The 14,671-nt window shown below is 54.9% G+C and overlaps 5 protein-coding genes across 5 annotated transcripts; 2 read left to right on the top strand and 3 right to left on the bottom strand.

Annotated features, from left to right (window-relative positions):
* Positions 1–468: 468 nt before the first annotated feature.
* WHR41_07337 (uncharacterized protein) lies at positions 469–3,543 on the top strand (the record flags this gene model as incomplete). Its single annotated transcript, XM_069375942.1, has 1 exon — positions 469–3,543. The coding sequence occupies one exon, from the start codon at positions 469–471 to the stop codon at positions 3,541–3,543; it is 3,075 nt and encodes a 1,024-aa protein (XP_069227019.1).
* A 412-nt stretch (positions 3,544–3,955) lies between these two features.
* Positions 3,956–5,107, bottom strand: WHR41_07338 (uncharacterized protein; the record flags this gene model as incomplete). The annotated part of the gene is made up of 1 exon (XM_069375943.1): positions 3,956–5,107. One exon carries the CDS (start codon positions 5,105–5,107, stop codon positions 3,956–3,958), a length of 1,152 nt encoding a protein of 383 aa, XP_069227025.1.
* A 513-nt stretch (positions 5,108–5,620) lies between these two features.
* WHR41_07339 (uncharacterized protein) lies at positions 5,621–6,862 on the top strand (the record flags this gene model as incomplete). The annotated part of the gene is made up of 1 exon (XM_069375944.1): positions 5,621–6,862. One exon carries the CDS (start codon positions 5,621–5,623, stop codon positions 6,860–6,862), a length of 1,242 nt encoding a protein of 413 aa, XP_069227024.1.
* A 3,756-nt stretch (positions 6,863–10,618) lies between these two features.
* On the bottom strand, positions 10,619–12,136 carry WHR41_07340 (uncharacterized protein). The gene is made up of 3 exons (XM_069375945.1): positions 11,976–12,136; positions 11,494–11,893; positions 10,619–11,432 (listed from the first exon to the last, which is right to left on the bottom strand). Coding segments are annotated over exons 1-3 (1,008 nt in total). The 5' UTR covers positions 11,978–12,136; the 3' UTR covers positions 10,619–10,826.
* Positions 12,137–12,911: 775 nt separating this feature from the next.
* Positions 12,912–14,428, bottom strand: WHR41_07341 (uncharacterized protein; the record flags this gene model as incomplete). Its single annotated transcript, XM_069375946.1, has 4 exons — positions 13,723–14,428; positions 13,177–13,666; positions 13,111–13,124; positions 12,912–13,044 (listed from the first exon to the last, which is right to left on the bottom strand). The coding sequence occupies exons 1-4, from the start codon at positions 14,172–14,174 to the stop codon at positions 12,912–12,914; spliced, it is 1,089 nt and encodes a 362-aa protein (XP_069227046.1). The 5' UTR covers positions 14,175–14,428.
* Between the last annotated feature and the right edge of the window lie 243 nt (positions 14,429–14,671).

Consider the following 14,671-nt stretch of genomic DNA (forward strand, 5'->3'; position numbering starts at 1 on the left):
TACGAGTATGATCTTCACCTTTTCACTACACGCCTCATCATCTCATAACGAAGGTGGTGCACCTTGATGCAAAGCTTTCGGCACGTCCCGCCCTCGGTGGTGTCTGAAGTCGAAGGTACCTGAATCTTTGAGACTTCTCACATTTCCATCTCCGTTTCTGTCTAATCACGTTTTCCACTTCGGCATCTCGACTTCTTTTTGGCTCGCTTACGTGAGCCCATCTGGATGCGTATCGGTTTGATTGCGAACCTAAGGACCGCGACACAAGCGCTTGGGAACACCAGGCGCAACGCTTTCGCATCGTCATCACGGAGCCTTACGCTACAGCATTCGCCATTCACCTCGTTTCGCAACGTCTTTCCAGTCCGGCGTCTTTCACGATCGATTACGCCATCTTTTACTATCGCAACGTGCGCTACACGTGCATTCACTAGCAAACACTCGCTCGGGGATTCAAAAGCCACGGCCATGGACCACCACAATCATGTCGCGAAGCGCAAAGAACCTCCCACTTCCAATTCCGATCGCCCGATGAAGCAAGTACGACAAGACCAGCTTTCGCCGCCGCCTGCAGCCGCAGAGCAATATGCGAATGGCGCATCTGCAGATGCTTCCTTGAACGATACCCCGAACGGCTACGCATCGCCTGAGCACGAGGAGGTGGAAGAGCTAGTACATGCTGCGACGGCCGAGTCGGCCGAGTGGCAGGCGACCATCGAGAAGGTGGTGAAGAACGTTGTCAGCATTCACTTCTGTCAGACTGCCAGCTTCGATACGGACTCGGCCATTTCGAGCGAGGCGACGGGTTTCGTTGTGGATGCTAAGAGGGGATACATCTTGACGAACAGGCATGTTGTCGGCGCGGGTCCTTTCTGGGGTTACTGTATCTTCGACAACCATGAGGAGTGCGATGTGCACCCCGTCTATCGCGATCCCGTGCACGACTTTGGTATTCTGCGATTCGACCCGAAGGCGGTCAAATACATGGCGTTGGACCAGCTCGAGTTGCGACCGGACATGGCGAAGATTGGTTCGGAGATCAGAGTTGTCGGTAACGATGCCGGAGAGAAGCTCAGTATTCTTTCGGGTGTGATCTCGAGGCTGGACAGGAATGCGCCGGAATACGGCGAGGGATACAGCGATTTCAACACAAACTACATCCAGGCTGCTGCAGCCGCGTCAGGTGGATCTTCAGGATCGCCTGTGGTCAACATCGATGGCTTTGCGATCGCGCTCCAGGCTGGTGGTAGATCAGATGGTGCTGCGACCGATTACTTCCTTCCTCTGGATCGCCCACGGAGAGCGTTGGAGTGCATCAGGGCAGGGAAGCCCGTGGACCGCGGCACGATCCAAACACAATGGATGCTCAAGGCCTTCGACGAGTGTAGGAGACTTGGACTAAGCCCAGAATGGGAGGCGAAGGTCAGGGCGGAGTTCCCGAAAGAGACTGGCATGCTGGTGGCGGAGGTCATTCTTCCTGATGGGCCTGCGGACACCCATGTCGAGGAAGGCGATGTGTTGGTCAAGGTCAACGGCGAGCTCCTGACCCAGTTCACGAAGCTGGATGATATCCTGGACTCAAGCGTTGGCCAGAAAGTCAAGCTTCTCGTGCAGCGCGGAGGACAGGACGTTGAAGTTGAGCTTGATGTGGGCGACCTTCATATGATCACACCCGATCGCTACGTCGCCGTTGCCGGAGCATCCTTCCACAACCTGTCCTACCAACAAGCTCGCTATTACGCGGTCACCCTGAAGAACCCTGGTGTCTACTGCTGTGAGGCCACCGGCTCTTTCCGTTTCGACGGTTCGGAATACGGCTGGCTCATTCAATCTATCGACAATAAGCCCACTCCGGATCTGGACACTTTCATTGAAGTCATGAAGGCTATTCCCGATCGTAGCAGAGTCGTCGTAACGTACAAGCACCTCCGAGACATGCATACACTGAACACTAGCATTCTCCTCGTGGACAGACATTGGAGCAAGAGCATGAAGATGGCGATCCGCAACGACGAGACTGGTCTGTGGGATTTCACTGATCTCGCTGCACCTGTCCCGCCTGTTGCGCCAGTACCAAGGAAGGCCAATTTCGTCAAGATGGAAGGCGCTCAGCACCCTGCGGCTGTTGACATCATCCGTTCGTTCGTTCGTGTTGGTGCCACTATGCCACTTCGCATTGACGGTTTCCCTCGATCTCGCAAGGTCGGTTTCGGTCTGGTCATCGATGCGGAGAAAGGTCTGGTCGTTGTCAGCCGTGCTATTGTTCCTTACGACATGTGCGACATCAGCGTGACCATCGCTGACAGCATCATTGTGGAGGGTAAGGTTGTGTTCATGCACCCTCTTCAGAACTATGCCATCATCAAATATGACCCAAGCCTTGTACAGGCCCCGGTCAAGAGCGCCAAGCTATCCGACAAGCCGATCAAGCAGGGCGAGACTACCATCTTCTTTGGTTTCAATCAGAACTACCGTCCGGTTGTGGCCAAGACTGCCGTCACCGACATCACCACAGTCGCTATCCCAGCTAGCGCTGCGACACCTCGCTACCGTGCTGTCAACCTCGACGCCATCACCGTCGACACCAGCTTGAGCGGTCAATGTGGAAGTGGTGTCCTTGTGGCCGAGGACGGCACTGTGCAAGCTCTCTGGCTTACGTATCTGGGCGAGCGGACCGGCCACAGCAATAAGGATGTTGAATATCACCTCGGCTTCGCTACGCCAGCTCTTCTGCCCGTCATCAACGAAATCAAGTCCGGCAACAAGCCCAACCTTCGCATCCTGAACCTCGAGACCCAGACCGTCCAAATGTCCCAATGTCGCATCATGGGCGTTGACGAAAAGTGGATCGAGCGCGTCGAGCACGAGGACCCAGAGCGCCACCAGCTCTTCATGGTCCGCAAGGTCGACGCTGGTAACGTTGGCGGTCTCGCGGAAGGCGACATCATCCTCACGCTTAACGACAAGCTCATCACCCGCGTGTCTGACCTTGACATCATGTATAGCAACGACGTGCTCGACGCCGTCGTCGTGCGCAAGCAGGAGGAGCTCCGCCTGCAGATCCCGACAGTCCCTACGTCGGAGCTCGAGACAGACCGCGTTGTCGTCTTCTGCGGCGCCGTCCTGCACCGCCCGCACCACGCCGTGCGCCAGCAGATCAGCAAGGTCCACAGCGACATCTACATCGTGGCGCGCATGCGCGGCTCGCCGGCGTACGCGTACGGCCTGGCGCCGACGAACTTCATTATGGCTGTGAATGCAGTCCCCACGCCGGATCTGGAGTCTTTCATCAGGGAGACGAACAAGATCAAGGACAACACTTACTTCCGCTTGACGATGATGACATTCGACAACCAGAAGTGGGTCGCTTGCTTGAAGTCCAACCACCACTACTTCCCTACTGTGGACTTCATCAAGGATCCTAGTGTGAGAGAAGGCTGGAGGAGGGTGCAGTATGAGGATGGCGAAGCCAAGAAGGGTGTGGGTGAGGCTACTGCGGCTCAGGAGGAGGTCGAGCCTGGTGAGAACGAAATGGAGGAGTAAACGGGGCCAAAGGTCGGTCAACGCTGAACTGTACGAAAGAAGTATATCCTACTGGCATTATGCTTGCATGAGACTTGCATAAACGTAGAATTGTGTACATATCCAAAAGAATTGCATTCGCTGTGTTCATTTACAAGCATTTCCGTTGGCCGAGCTGACTTGATTGACTACACCTCTCCTCACGCTGACAGGAGGATTTTAATATACTCAATAGTCCTCTCGCAAAGTCATTGCGGAATGGCGAGGATGCCTTGAAGCCGCGTCCCTCCAGTGCCATGACCGACGATTTTGTTCCTCTGGGAAGAACACCTGAACAGCGCTCCAAATTTTACATGTGTATCCTGTTTTGATCTACAATGCCATAATCCCCAAACCGTAAGCCCCTTTCCAAATGTTCATACACATTCTTCCCTTAACTAGCGCCATGATCCGCCTTCCACTTCGTCCAAATCGGAGCCGGCACGCTCAAGATCTTACAGATATCCCTCCGCTTCACGCGGAAATCCTCATACAGTCCCTTCCATATCTTCCGTTCCACGCACTCCCCTTTTTCGTCCGTACACTTGGGCTGGATCTCCGCCAGCGCGTCCGCGGACCACATCGTCCACGGCTTGGGCAGCGGCCAGTCGCTGAAGTGCACAAGAGCCGCCTCTTCGAGTGCCTTCTGCGCGTCCCAGTGTGCGTGTGGCCCGAGGTAGGGCGTGTGGTCTTTGTTGCGGAACTCGGCGGTCAGGAGGGCGTAAGGGCGTTGCGGGAGGACGAGCGCGGAGGAGCCGTAGCGGTAGTTGAGCAGGTCCATGTCGTATTTCTTGCCGTCGCCGTGCGTCGTGACGTTCGGATCCGTGCGCCAGGATGTCAGGGTCTCGAGGAGGACCTTGAACTCGGCGCGGTTGGGTTCGAGGAGGAGGAGAAGGGAGGTGAGGGGCCAGGGTTGCGACTGGTTGGGGTCGGGACTCGGCACGTCGGCCCAGTAGGCGCGCGGCATAGCAACGGGGGCGGAGGGGAGGAGGAAGAGGTGGTCGAGGTTTTTGAGGAGGGTGAGGTCGGCATCGAGTTGGAGGACGCGATTGTAAGGGGTGAGCTCGAAGGCGCGTAGCTTCGTGATGCTGGAGTCCCAGCTGGATTCGGTGTCTAGGTCGCCTGGTGTGGTGGCTCCATCTTGTCCCAGCAGCCCAATGGGCAACAAGTTGACCTTGTAGTGGTCGCGGGCGATGTTGAGCAGTTGACTAGTGCGGTCTGTGTTGCTGGCGACGAATGTGTCCCATTGCTTGGGATAGAGGAGGACGCGGTCGGCGCGGCTTCCCAGGCGCTTGAGGGAGTCGAACACCAGCAGTGCATTACACAAGCTGTGTGCGTCGGTGGCGTACAGGCTGTATGCGAAATGATGCCAGTCGACCGCAGGCTCACGAGGGCGCGTGAGAAAGTATAGAACCAACAGAGTGGCGGCGGCGACGGCGGTCCAATAGATCATGCGCGAGCGACGCAAGGCAGGCCACCGCTTGTCGGGCGTACCATACTGGCGGTAGTAATGCTCGCGGTCGCCCTCGTCGATATCAAAAGACATGCTATTGTATATACATAACCACAGACAGATTCGAGAAGGAAATCTAGAGTCGCTTATCACAATTCAGGGATCTCCATCCTGCGCCGGCGCCTGCCGTTCGAGGGGCCGTCCGCGGGCGTCGTCATCGTCTATGGCGTCGATCAGGTACGCTGCAGTGGATGTTCGAGAAGATAATCCGTTGGGTCAAGTGGAGTCACCAAAACTCCAGTCTATTCGAAGTGAGCAATACTTGCTGAGGAAGAAAACCACCATTTCACACACCCGAGAGCTCCATCTCTTTTCCATAGCGTGAACTCATTGAAGTCATGGCGGATGGACGGTGCCGGTTGATCCCTTGACGCCAATCGGCACTTCAGCTTCGCCCACGCCGACCCATCAACCTCCACCGGCCTTTATATCAAAGAGCAGTGACGCAGTTGTTAAATCTATCTGCTCGTATTTATAAGATGGCCTGAGATGCTCTTGCAACCTCCGACGTTCCCCAGTGCGAGAAGAGCTTTCCTTGTTTTCAACATGCTTGCCGTCGCAGCCGTCATCTTCTACCTCTTCGCCGTCTTTGGTGAAGGGAGGGCAGCGCCTCCGCATCTTGATACACCATCGCATCACGACACAGATACAATGGCGCACGATGCAGGAGGCAAACCTACCAGTAATCTCGCCAACTACGCTCTACAAAAAGTTCTCGACGATGCCAGCCCCATCTTCGGTCATTTCGAGGAGTCCAGCAAGTCTGATACATCGATTTGGATGAAGGCATACCCAGACGATACCAAGCTTGTCCATATGAACATCCCAGGAACTCATGATGCAGCAACCTGGAACTACTCGAAAGCCACCCAACAGCGACTCGAGCCCATCGCTGCTCTAAACGGCATCTCAGAAGTCGACCCCAACAACTACCGCTGCCAGGACAATCCCTTCATTACCATGCTCAACGACGGCATCCGCGCATTCGACCTGCGCTACGCCCACGACGTCACAAACACAACCCTCGTCTTCTGGCACGGTATCGGCCTGCAATCGCAAACCGCAACCCTCGACTCCCTCCTCTTCGGCTTCTACGCCTGGCTCGATGCCCACCCCTCCGAAGCCCTCTTCCTCTCCTTCCAGTTCGAAGGCAACTCGATCCCCAATTCCGCCAACGACCTCAGCGTTCAATCCCTCCTCTACGCCTCCCTCACCTCCCCGGCCGCAAAACAATACATCTCTCAAACCAACACCCTCGCCACCCTCGGCTCTGCACGCGGCAAAGTCACCCTCCTCCGCCGCTTCGACCTCAATCTCCTCCCCTCCTCCCAATCTGCCAACTTCCCGGGCCTGCACTTCAGCCCAGCCGACTGGGGCGACAACCCACGCAACAACTCGCTTGTCTACGACGCCGAAACGCAAGCCGTCGCGCACATCCAGGACTACTACTCGCCCGAAGTCGCCTCGGGCGCCAGCGCGGAAGAGATCATCGGCTCGAAATTTGACGCCTGCACGGATTTCTTCGACTACGCTGCGTCGGACGCCGCGCCCGACGAGCTCTTCTGGAGCTTTGCGAGCAGCACGAAGATTGGGAATGAGCCGCCGAGCACGCCGAGGATTCAGGCGCTGGGGAATGGGACGGAGCTTACGCCGGAAGGAGGTGTCAATGATCGATTGGTGGAGTACTTGAAGGGGAAGCAAGGGAAGAGGCTGGGCATTGTGATGTTTGATTTCTACGAGCAGCCGGGTGAGCTGCTTGAGACGTTCTTGGGGTTGTCGCCACCATGAGAGAAATAGAGGCGAGCAGAAACGCATGTAGATAATCGATTTGTACCATGATCTGTCTACCATTGAACCAGCCATGCCTCCGTACTCTCACAGCTTCGCGGTGTTCATGTCTCGCCGGACTAGTGATCTACATTAGTGAGAAAAGGGCTTGAAGCAGCAGAGAACGAGCAACAAAATCACGAAGGGGTTTCTGCGCTCTCGCTGGGAAGCCCAGCAAACCGACGCTTGGTATTGCTGGTACGAGCTCAAATCAGGTAAAAGAGTCTCGTGTGACATCCGCATGCTACAACCGCATGCTCTCAATGGACAGCCCTCCGTTCTGCTAGTCAGGCTCGATGGTATCAACCTCACAGCAACGGAGAGAAAGCTGCTGGTCAGATTCCCGTCTCCTCCTCTTTCTGGTCGATCTCGTCCACCGCTGTAAAGAGAAGGTTACACGCCTTTGCGCGCTCTCGATGGGAAGCCTTGTTTCTCGACACCTGAGCACGATGGTACGAGCATCGCGGCAACAGAGAAACCCTTGCCATTTCAATGTTCTAAAGGATCCATCTTGGCCGCCACCTCATGAAAGAGGGGTGTTACACCCTGACACCGCGCTGAGGTGTGGATCCATCGCCAGGGTGGGTTTTTATAGAGGTTTGCCCGCCTCTAGGGATCCTAACTAATTAGTTAGGATAGTCGTTAGCAGAAGACTCACCTGGTGCAGGTGAAGTCGCAGGAGAGGCACCGGGTGCCGGTGCGGTAGCGTCTGACGCTGGTGCAGTCGTAGTCGAAGCACCAACGGTGGGTGCATTCGGGTCGTGAGGCTGGACGCCTTGGTCGCTGCCAGCATCTTGTGCTAACAGTAGTTGCGGGTTAGTAAACCGCGTCGAAGTATTCGCGTGCCAAGTCTGCGAGGAAGGTTGCGTTTTCTGCTTCTTCCTCCTCTTTGGAGGCCCTAAGGGAATAGGCTTGAGTCCCATCGTCGGGAATGTCATAACGTGACGATTGAACGCCATGATATCAGCTAAGGAAGTAGGTGTTTGAGTCGGTGCAGGTGCTGCACCTTGTCCATCACGAACAATGCCCCGGTCGTGATCTAATAGGGCAATGGTGAGTTTAATGGTATCATCCACTGGCCTTGTCCGCATTGAGTGTTTGATTAGCTCCATCGTTTCTGGTGTAGGATGCCAGTTTTCAGTATCGCCGGTCTTGGTTCTCCGCTCAGGCTCAGGAGAGAGAGAAAAGTCCGCCCAAGGGTTGACTCGAGGGCGTTGGCCAGATTGGATGGCGACATGCATGTCCATGTTCGCCTTCCAGCTGCGGACGTGGTGCGTGCCCTGGGCATCCGGTCGCGGGTGAACAGTCAAACATTGGCAGCACCAATGCACAGGGACAATGAATTTTCCATTTTCTTGTCTTTTGTTGTTAGTAGGCTCGATTGAGTCTGAAAAGTCAATGCGTCTCCTTGGACGTTCAGTAGGGTTTGCTTGATGTTCAGCAACCCGGTTACCTTGAGGGACAGCGGTATGTCTACTGTCCCGTTTCTTGAAAGAAGGCTCGATCGATGCGTCTTCGGTTTCGAAGCGTCTCTTCCGGCCTGTAGTGGCGGCTGCTTGATGCTCAGCAGCCTCAGTAGCTTGAGCGACATTGCCGTACGGCAAGGCCTGATGCTCAGTAGAAGTTCCCTCCGCGTGCGAAAGGGATTGCGCAGCAGACATATTGTCTGCTGCGGTAGAAGCAGCAGCGACATGATAGTCACTTCTGTGAGAAGCCGGCGTGGCATCGCCACGCACGGTAGGTTGGAGCGCAGCCTCGGGCCGCGTACAATCGTCCTGCGCCATGGGGTCCGCCATGGCGAGCGGCGGTGTGGAAAGGGAACGCGAACGTCGAGTGAAATTTGTGGAAGTAAACACAAAGCTCCAATTGCCGTGACGCATTACGCGCAGACGTGCCTGTATGTACGCACCGATCCTAGGTAACCTCACCTCACCCCGTCGTACCCACTCACCATACTCGTCTCCTTTACTCTCGCCGTCTTTTTCGTCCATGCGCCTGATGTGATTTAGTTCTATTGCAAGTTGCCGCTGTCTTCTGGTATAGAACGAAAACAATCGCACATGTGAAAGCTTTTGATACAAAGTCTCTAGGCGAAGACTTCAGCTCGGAGACATAGCACGCTATCATGCTTTTCCATACGGGGAAAGGAACCTCGGGGAACTTTGATTCATGAAGCTCACTGGCGGCTCTGGCTGATATAAGAACTCGGCATATTCGATGGGCCTTGTTGAATGAGAAGGGCAATTGGCTCATTTCAATGCTCCAACGTTAGCAAGTCACTGGACGGTTGAAACCATTCTGTCGTGTTGTGAAGGGTTTATTTGAAAGTATCAACTGTGCGTATATATGCTTGGATCCATCTTGGCCGTCACTCGATTCGAGTACCGTTACACCCTGACACCACGTTGAGGTGCGGATCCATCGCCAGGGAGGGTTTTTAACGAGGTTTGCCCTTGCCTCGCCCACCTCTTACTGGTGGGGCCCTTCCTCCACGCCCTCTACACCCTCTATCCTCCATCTTCCCATCCTCCCCGTCCTCCCCAACAATGGTGGCGCCACCATTCTTGCCCCTCCCTCCTCCTTCCTCCACGCCCTCTACACCCTCCATCCTCCATCCTCCCCGTCCTCCCCAACTACCATCCTCCTTCCTCCCATCCTCCAACCTCCCATCCTCCAACCTCCCATCCTCCAGCCTCCATCCTGCGTCCTCCCCCCTCTCCATACCCCCTCCTCCCTCCTCCCCAGCCTCCATCCTCCATCTTTCCCATCTTCCCATCCTCCATATCCTTCCCAGCCTACCCAGCCTCCGTCCTTCCTACCACAACCCTCCACCCTCTCCACCCTCTCCATCCTCCCCCGTCCTCCCCATCCTCCCCTGTCGAGCGATATCGAGAGTGTTGCTGAGTTCCGGTTCGTATCGATCGGGGCGCTGTATCGGGTACTGAATAATCTGTCGGGTTATTTCGAGGGCGTTGTCAAGCTGCGGTTAGTATCCATCGGGGCACTACATACGTCTTTGAGAGGCTCTCGGGAGGTGTCGAAGGTGTCGCTGAGTTCCGGTTCGTATCGATCGGGGCGCTGTATCGGGTGCTGAATAATCTGTCGGGTCATTTCGAGGGGGTTGTCAAGCTGCGGTTAGTATCAATCGGGGCACTACATACGTCGTTGAGAGGCTCTCGGGAGGTGTCGAAGGTGTCGCTGGGCTGCGGTTCGTATCGGTCGTGTCGCTGTGTCGGGTGCCGGAAGGCTGTCGGGAGACGTCGAGGGTGTCGGTGAGCGGCGGTTCGTATCGATCGTGATAGCTATATCGGTTGTTGAAAGGCTGTCGAGAGATGTCGAGGGTGTTGCTGAGCTACGGGTTGTACCAATGATTATATGAAATGAAAATCGCGCCTTTGCGAGTGACAATGTAGAGGCGGGAACAGAAAGTTGCGAGCGCAGGTGAAAATTTTTATTGCCTCGTGTGCGACGGGACCGGGATGGCTAATCCCGCTCTCAGGAAGAGTGGAAGGAGCGCGCGTGAGGAAGGAGCGCTCGGGTGCCGCCCGCTTGGTGGCGGTGAAGTGAGGTTAGGTTGGCACGTGATGAGGCCTGAACATATCCAACTTACCGCGCGACCCGACGCTATTGGTAAGACAGTCGCCATTCTTGTTGCCATGAACTTCCTGTACGTGAGACGGTTCACTTGCATGGAGTGGTAGTAATGGAGTGTAATAGTGTATGAATTAAGAAGGAACATTTCATACTGTGTAAAGCAAAGCAGCTAGCGGTGAAAAGCTACTCACAGGCCCTAAATTACTCCAGAATCCATCTTATAACGAAAACCCCAGGTTCACCATCGTTCTGATCGTCGTACCTTCACTGTCTGCCAGCCGTGCTGTGAGGGTTATGGATGAAGTCCACGGGGTTTCAATGGCTGTGCCAATCAAACGACGGAAGGCTTCTGCACCGGGCTCTCCGATCGAGTCGACTCAGTCATGGTAGAGTACGGCGCAGAGCTGGAAGCCTCCTCCTGCGCCCTTTCCATTGCCTCAACCCGCTGCTCCTCGCTCAGCAGTGCATTGTCAGGGGGCAGCACATTGGCACTGCCAGTCGCTGCGTTGAGCTCCTCCGCGCCGCCACCAGGCTGACCAAGCATGGCGTTCGCGCCTAGTTTGCCACTCTGCATTGAAATGCGAGCGTGGCTCGGCTGCCAGGTTCTGAGACCTTCCTCGGCATCATTCAGTGTCTGCCTTGCGGGCTCCGCGCCGTTGTATGCGGGACGTTCCTCTCCGGGAACAATGGGGGTATCGTCGAGGAGATTGATGAGCTGTCGTGCTTGGGTGGCGAGCAGGATTTGCTTCTCGGCGCGCTCAATGATGGCTGCAGTGTGAAGATCGTAAGCTTCCTTGAACTTCTGTCGGGTGATGTTGGTGAGCTGGGCTTCGGCGACGAGAGATTGTGCCTCAGCGCGGACAAGCTCCTGCTCAAGGGTGATGAGCTTCGTGGATTCGGGCTCTTTGTATTTGAGCTTTTGGATCTCATCTTGAATCTGTGGTGAGATTGCGTTAGCTTGCTTTCAAGTTGCATCACTTGACATGCCAAAGGCGTACCTTCTGCTTGTGTGTCCTGCTGGGCTGCACTGAGCTTTCCGTGTTACGGATTTGCTTCAACACGGTCCGGCTATCCTCGAGTCCCTGAGCAAAGAGGTCCTCTTGTTCTGCAATCTCTGCCAGAAGCACTCCCAGCTTGTCACTGATATCACTCAACGCCTCATCTTCAGTACTCTCACCCCAGTCGCTCAGCTGTCCAGCAATCGACGCGCCCTCCTTGGAAGCGTTCTCGTATGCACTGATGGCATGGTTCTCGGACTTGATTAGGCGATACAGGCGCTTGGAGAGCTCCGGCTGCTGAGATCCGCGCAGCGAGGCCAGGGAAAAGTGGGGTTTGCTGGAGGTACCTCCAGAGGTATTGCTACCCTTGGAGCGAACAGAGTGAGAGCGTCCGATATTCCTGCAGCATGTTAGATTCGTTTCTAGTTAAGAAACGGATGTACAAGCAGCTTGCTGGTGCTTGAAGTGCAGTATTCGCGTACATGGTGAGGAGCTTCTTCGGCAGGGTCTGAAGCTGATCTGCGGTCTCTTCTATTCTCGTATGTTTCAGATAAAGTGCGATCTGCCGGCAAGAATTAAAGCAACAGTATGTATTTCTGACGGCGGCGCGAGGTTCTTCCTCCTCTTCAGATGCCGCAAAGCAGGAAGAAGGAAGTAGGCGGATGCTACGTCATTGTGGTTGCGAGCCCCGCCGAAAAGTGCTTGGGGAAGCGCGGCGTGTGATCTGCTTGTTTGAGCGATCAGGTGCGGATCGTCGCATGCTGCATTCACATGAAGATTCAGCTTTTTAGTATAGACCCTTTAATCAGCATTAATGCTAATATGCAATTTTTGAAGGGACTCGAGAATAGTGGATGCCTTTAAGACCTGCTTTTCCCCGAGCCTGAAGCATTCCGTGCCCTAGTGCTAGATGCATGCTGCCGTCAGCAGCCGAAGAACGACATCGTCTTGCTGATTCTTACGATATCATACAATCATTGCTAGCGCACATCATTTGATATTGCCATTGATCACTTAGACTGCCAAAAGCGTCCATTGGCTTTCCACCAGTACCAACGCATCCACAAGCACTCGTACGATAGTGACGGTCTGCTGGATTCTCAAGCTTCCAGTAACCCTAGTTCAACCCCAACCCTAACCCTACTTTCAAAGCCACCCCTTCTGGAAATGCGAAACGGACCAAAACGCGGCAGCTCGATAAGTCTGCAACCTCGTCTTTGAAAATTTTGACATCAGACGTTTCACAGTCATCGCGATATGTTTTCGGGACGTTTTTGGTGAGTTGTGCAGATCAGCGGTCTTTGCGAAAGAAACTAGGAACAGAGTGGACATCGTCGTTAAACTCGCTAGAACCTCTACTCGTCATACTGCCTGGTACTTCATCACGATAACTATCGAACTGACTACCTTTGCGCATACTAAGCCGTAACTTTCAACACCGCTCTGCCTGGCAACTTGCCGTGCACCATCATTTCGCAGAACTTGTCGACATCGTCCAAGGTGCCCCTGGTGAGGATTGGGTGGACCAAATCTCTGGCGGTAAAGTCAAGCCTAAATCGAAGTACAGTGTCAGTAACCCTCGCTGTCAGTCCCAACATGAATGGCGATCATCCTTACGCTTCTTCCACTTCCTGTGAGATGTGTTAGCCGAGTAGACACGAAGAGGACGACAACAGAACAGACCTTCAAAGTCCCCGTCACACTACCGACAACGTTCAGTCTCTTCATGGCCATCATTATCGGTGGCGCTCCCGCAACAACGGTAGGATCTGCCGGAAGACCGACAGACACGACCGTACCGCCAGGGCGCAGCAAGCCCGGAGCAGAAGCGTAGCTCTCCTTTGAGGCCGCGAAGACAACAACACCATGAGCGCCATACTTGGTGATTCGCATAACCTCAGCAGCCATGTCGCTGACGGCCGTGAAGTCAAGATACTCCTCCGCGCCAAGGTCCTTGCACAGCTTGCCTTTCTCCTCACCACCGTCGACAGCGATCACACGCATGCCCATAGCTTTGGCGTACTGAACGCCCAGATGGCCGAGGCCGCCTCCAGCGCCGGAGATGACGATCCACTGGCCTGGCCGTACGGCGCTGCGCTTGCAAGCGACGTAGGCCGTGACGCCGCCGCACATGATGGGTCCGGCCTCTTCGTCAGAGACAGCATCTGGGAGTCTATGCGATCGTCAACATCGATAGAGGCTTGTCGGTAGCTCAGCAGACGGTGGTACCTTGTGGCGTATCTCCCATCGGTGACACAGTACTCCTGAAAAGTACCAGGCATCGTAAAACCAGAATTAAGCTGCTTAGGACAATGCAACTCGTCCGTGCCGTTGAGGCAAAACTCGCACTGCTTGCACGTACTCACCACCCACTTGATACCCGCTCGGTCGCCCACTTGCCACATGTCCTGCACGTCTGGATGGACCGCAACGACTTCGCCAGCGCCTTCGTGGCCGGCGATACCGCGTGTGACGTCCTGCATCTTGACGCCGAATGCAGACCACTCATCGTGCAGAAGTGACTTGTCAGAGGCGCAGAGACCGGTCCAATTGATTTTAACGAGGATTTGTCCAGGAGCCAGCTGTTGCGCTTGAGGGACGGGGACACGTTGGACGGGTGCTTTGGCTTCGTTTCCGGAGCCTGATTTCACTGCGGCGTTTTGCTCTGACGGGAGGCCCATTGTCGATGACAGCTGAGGTGTTGTGGGAATTACACTAGTAACGTAGACAAATGTGATCGTCCCTGCCTTGTATAAAATCAAACTTGCTTTGTAGGGACGCTGCTTTCAGCTGAATATAAGTACGGTCTGGATCTCAAGTGGCACGACCCCGCATCTGACATTGCAGAAGCGAACAGGCATTGAGGGCACTCAGCCGCGGCTTGAGACTGTAAGAGCTAAAGAGATACGAAGTAGCAAGGAACCAGATACAGCCTGGAAATAGCTTGGACTGGTTTCCGGGCGGGGTACTACTATGTAGTGTTATAGTGGTACACCTCGGCTTCAGTCTTATGCCGATCTTGCATCATTAACCAGTTATGTCCTAAGTACATATCAGTGCCGCAATGAGGTATGCCCAGCAGAAGTGCTGATAAGGCGAGTCTCCCAACCTTTTTAGGCGTAGGTGTAGCAAGAGGTCGCTCGAGGACAATTTGATTTCGCCAGTCACCATGGGCCGC

Source organism: Cladosporium halotolerans, assembly GCF_011745625.1.
Source record: "Cladosporium halotolerans strain TM138-S3 chromosome Unknown Sca30, whole genome shotgun sequence".
Classification (NCBI taxonomy): domain Eukaryota; kingdom Fungi; phylum Ascomycota; class Dothideomycetes; order Cladosporiales; family Cladosporiaceae; genus Cladosporium; species Cladosporium halotolerans.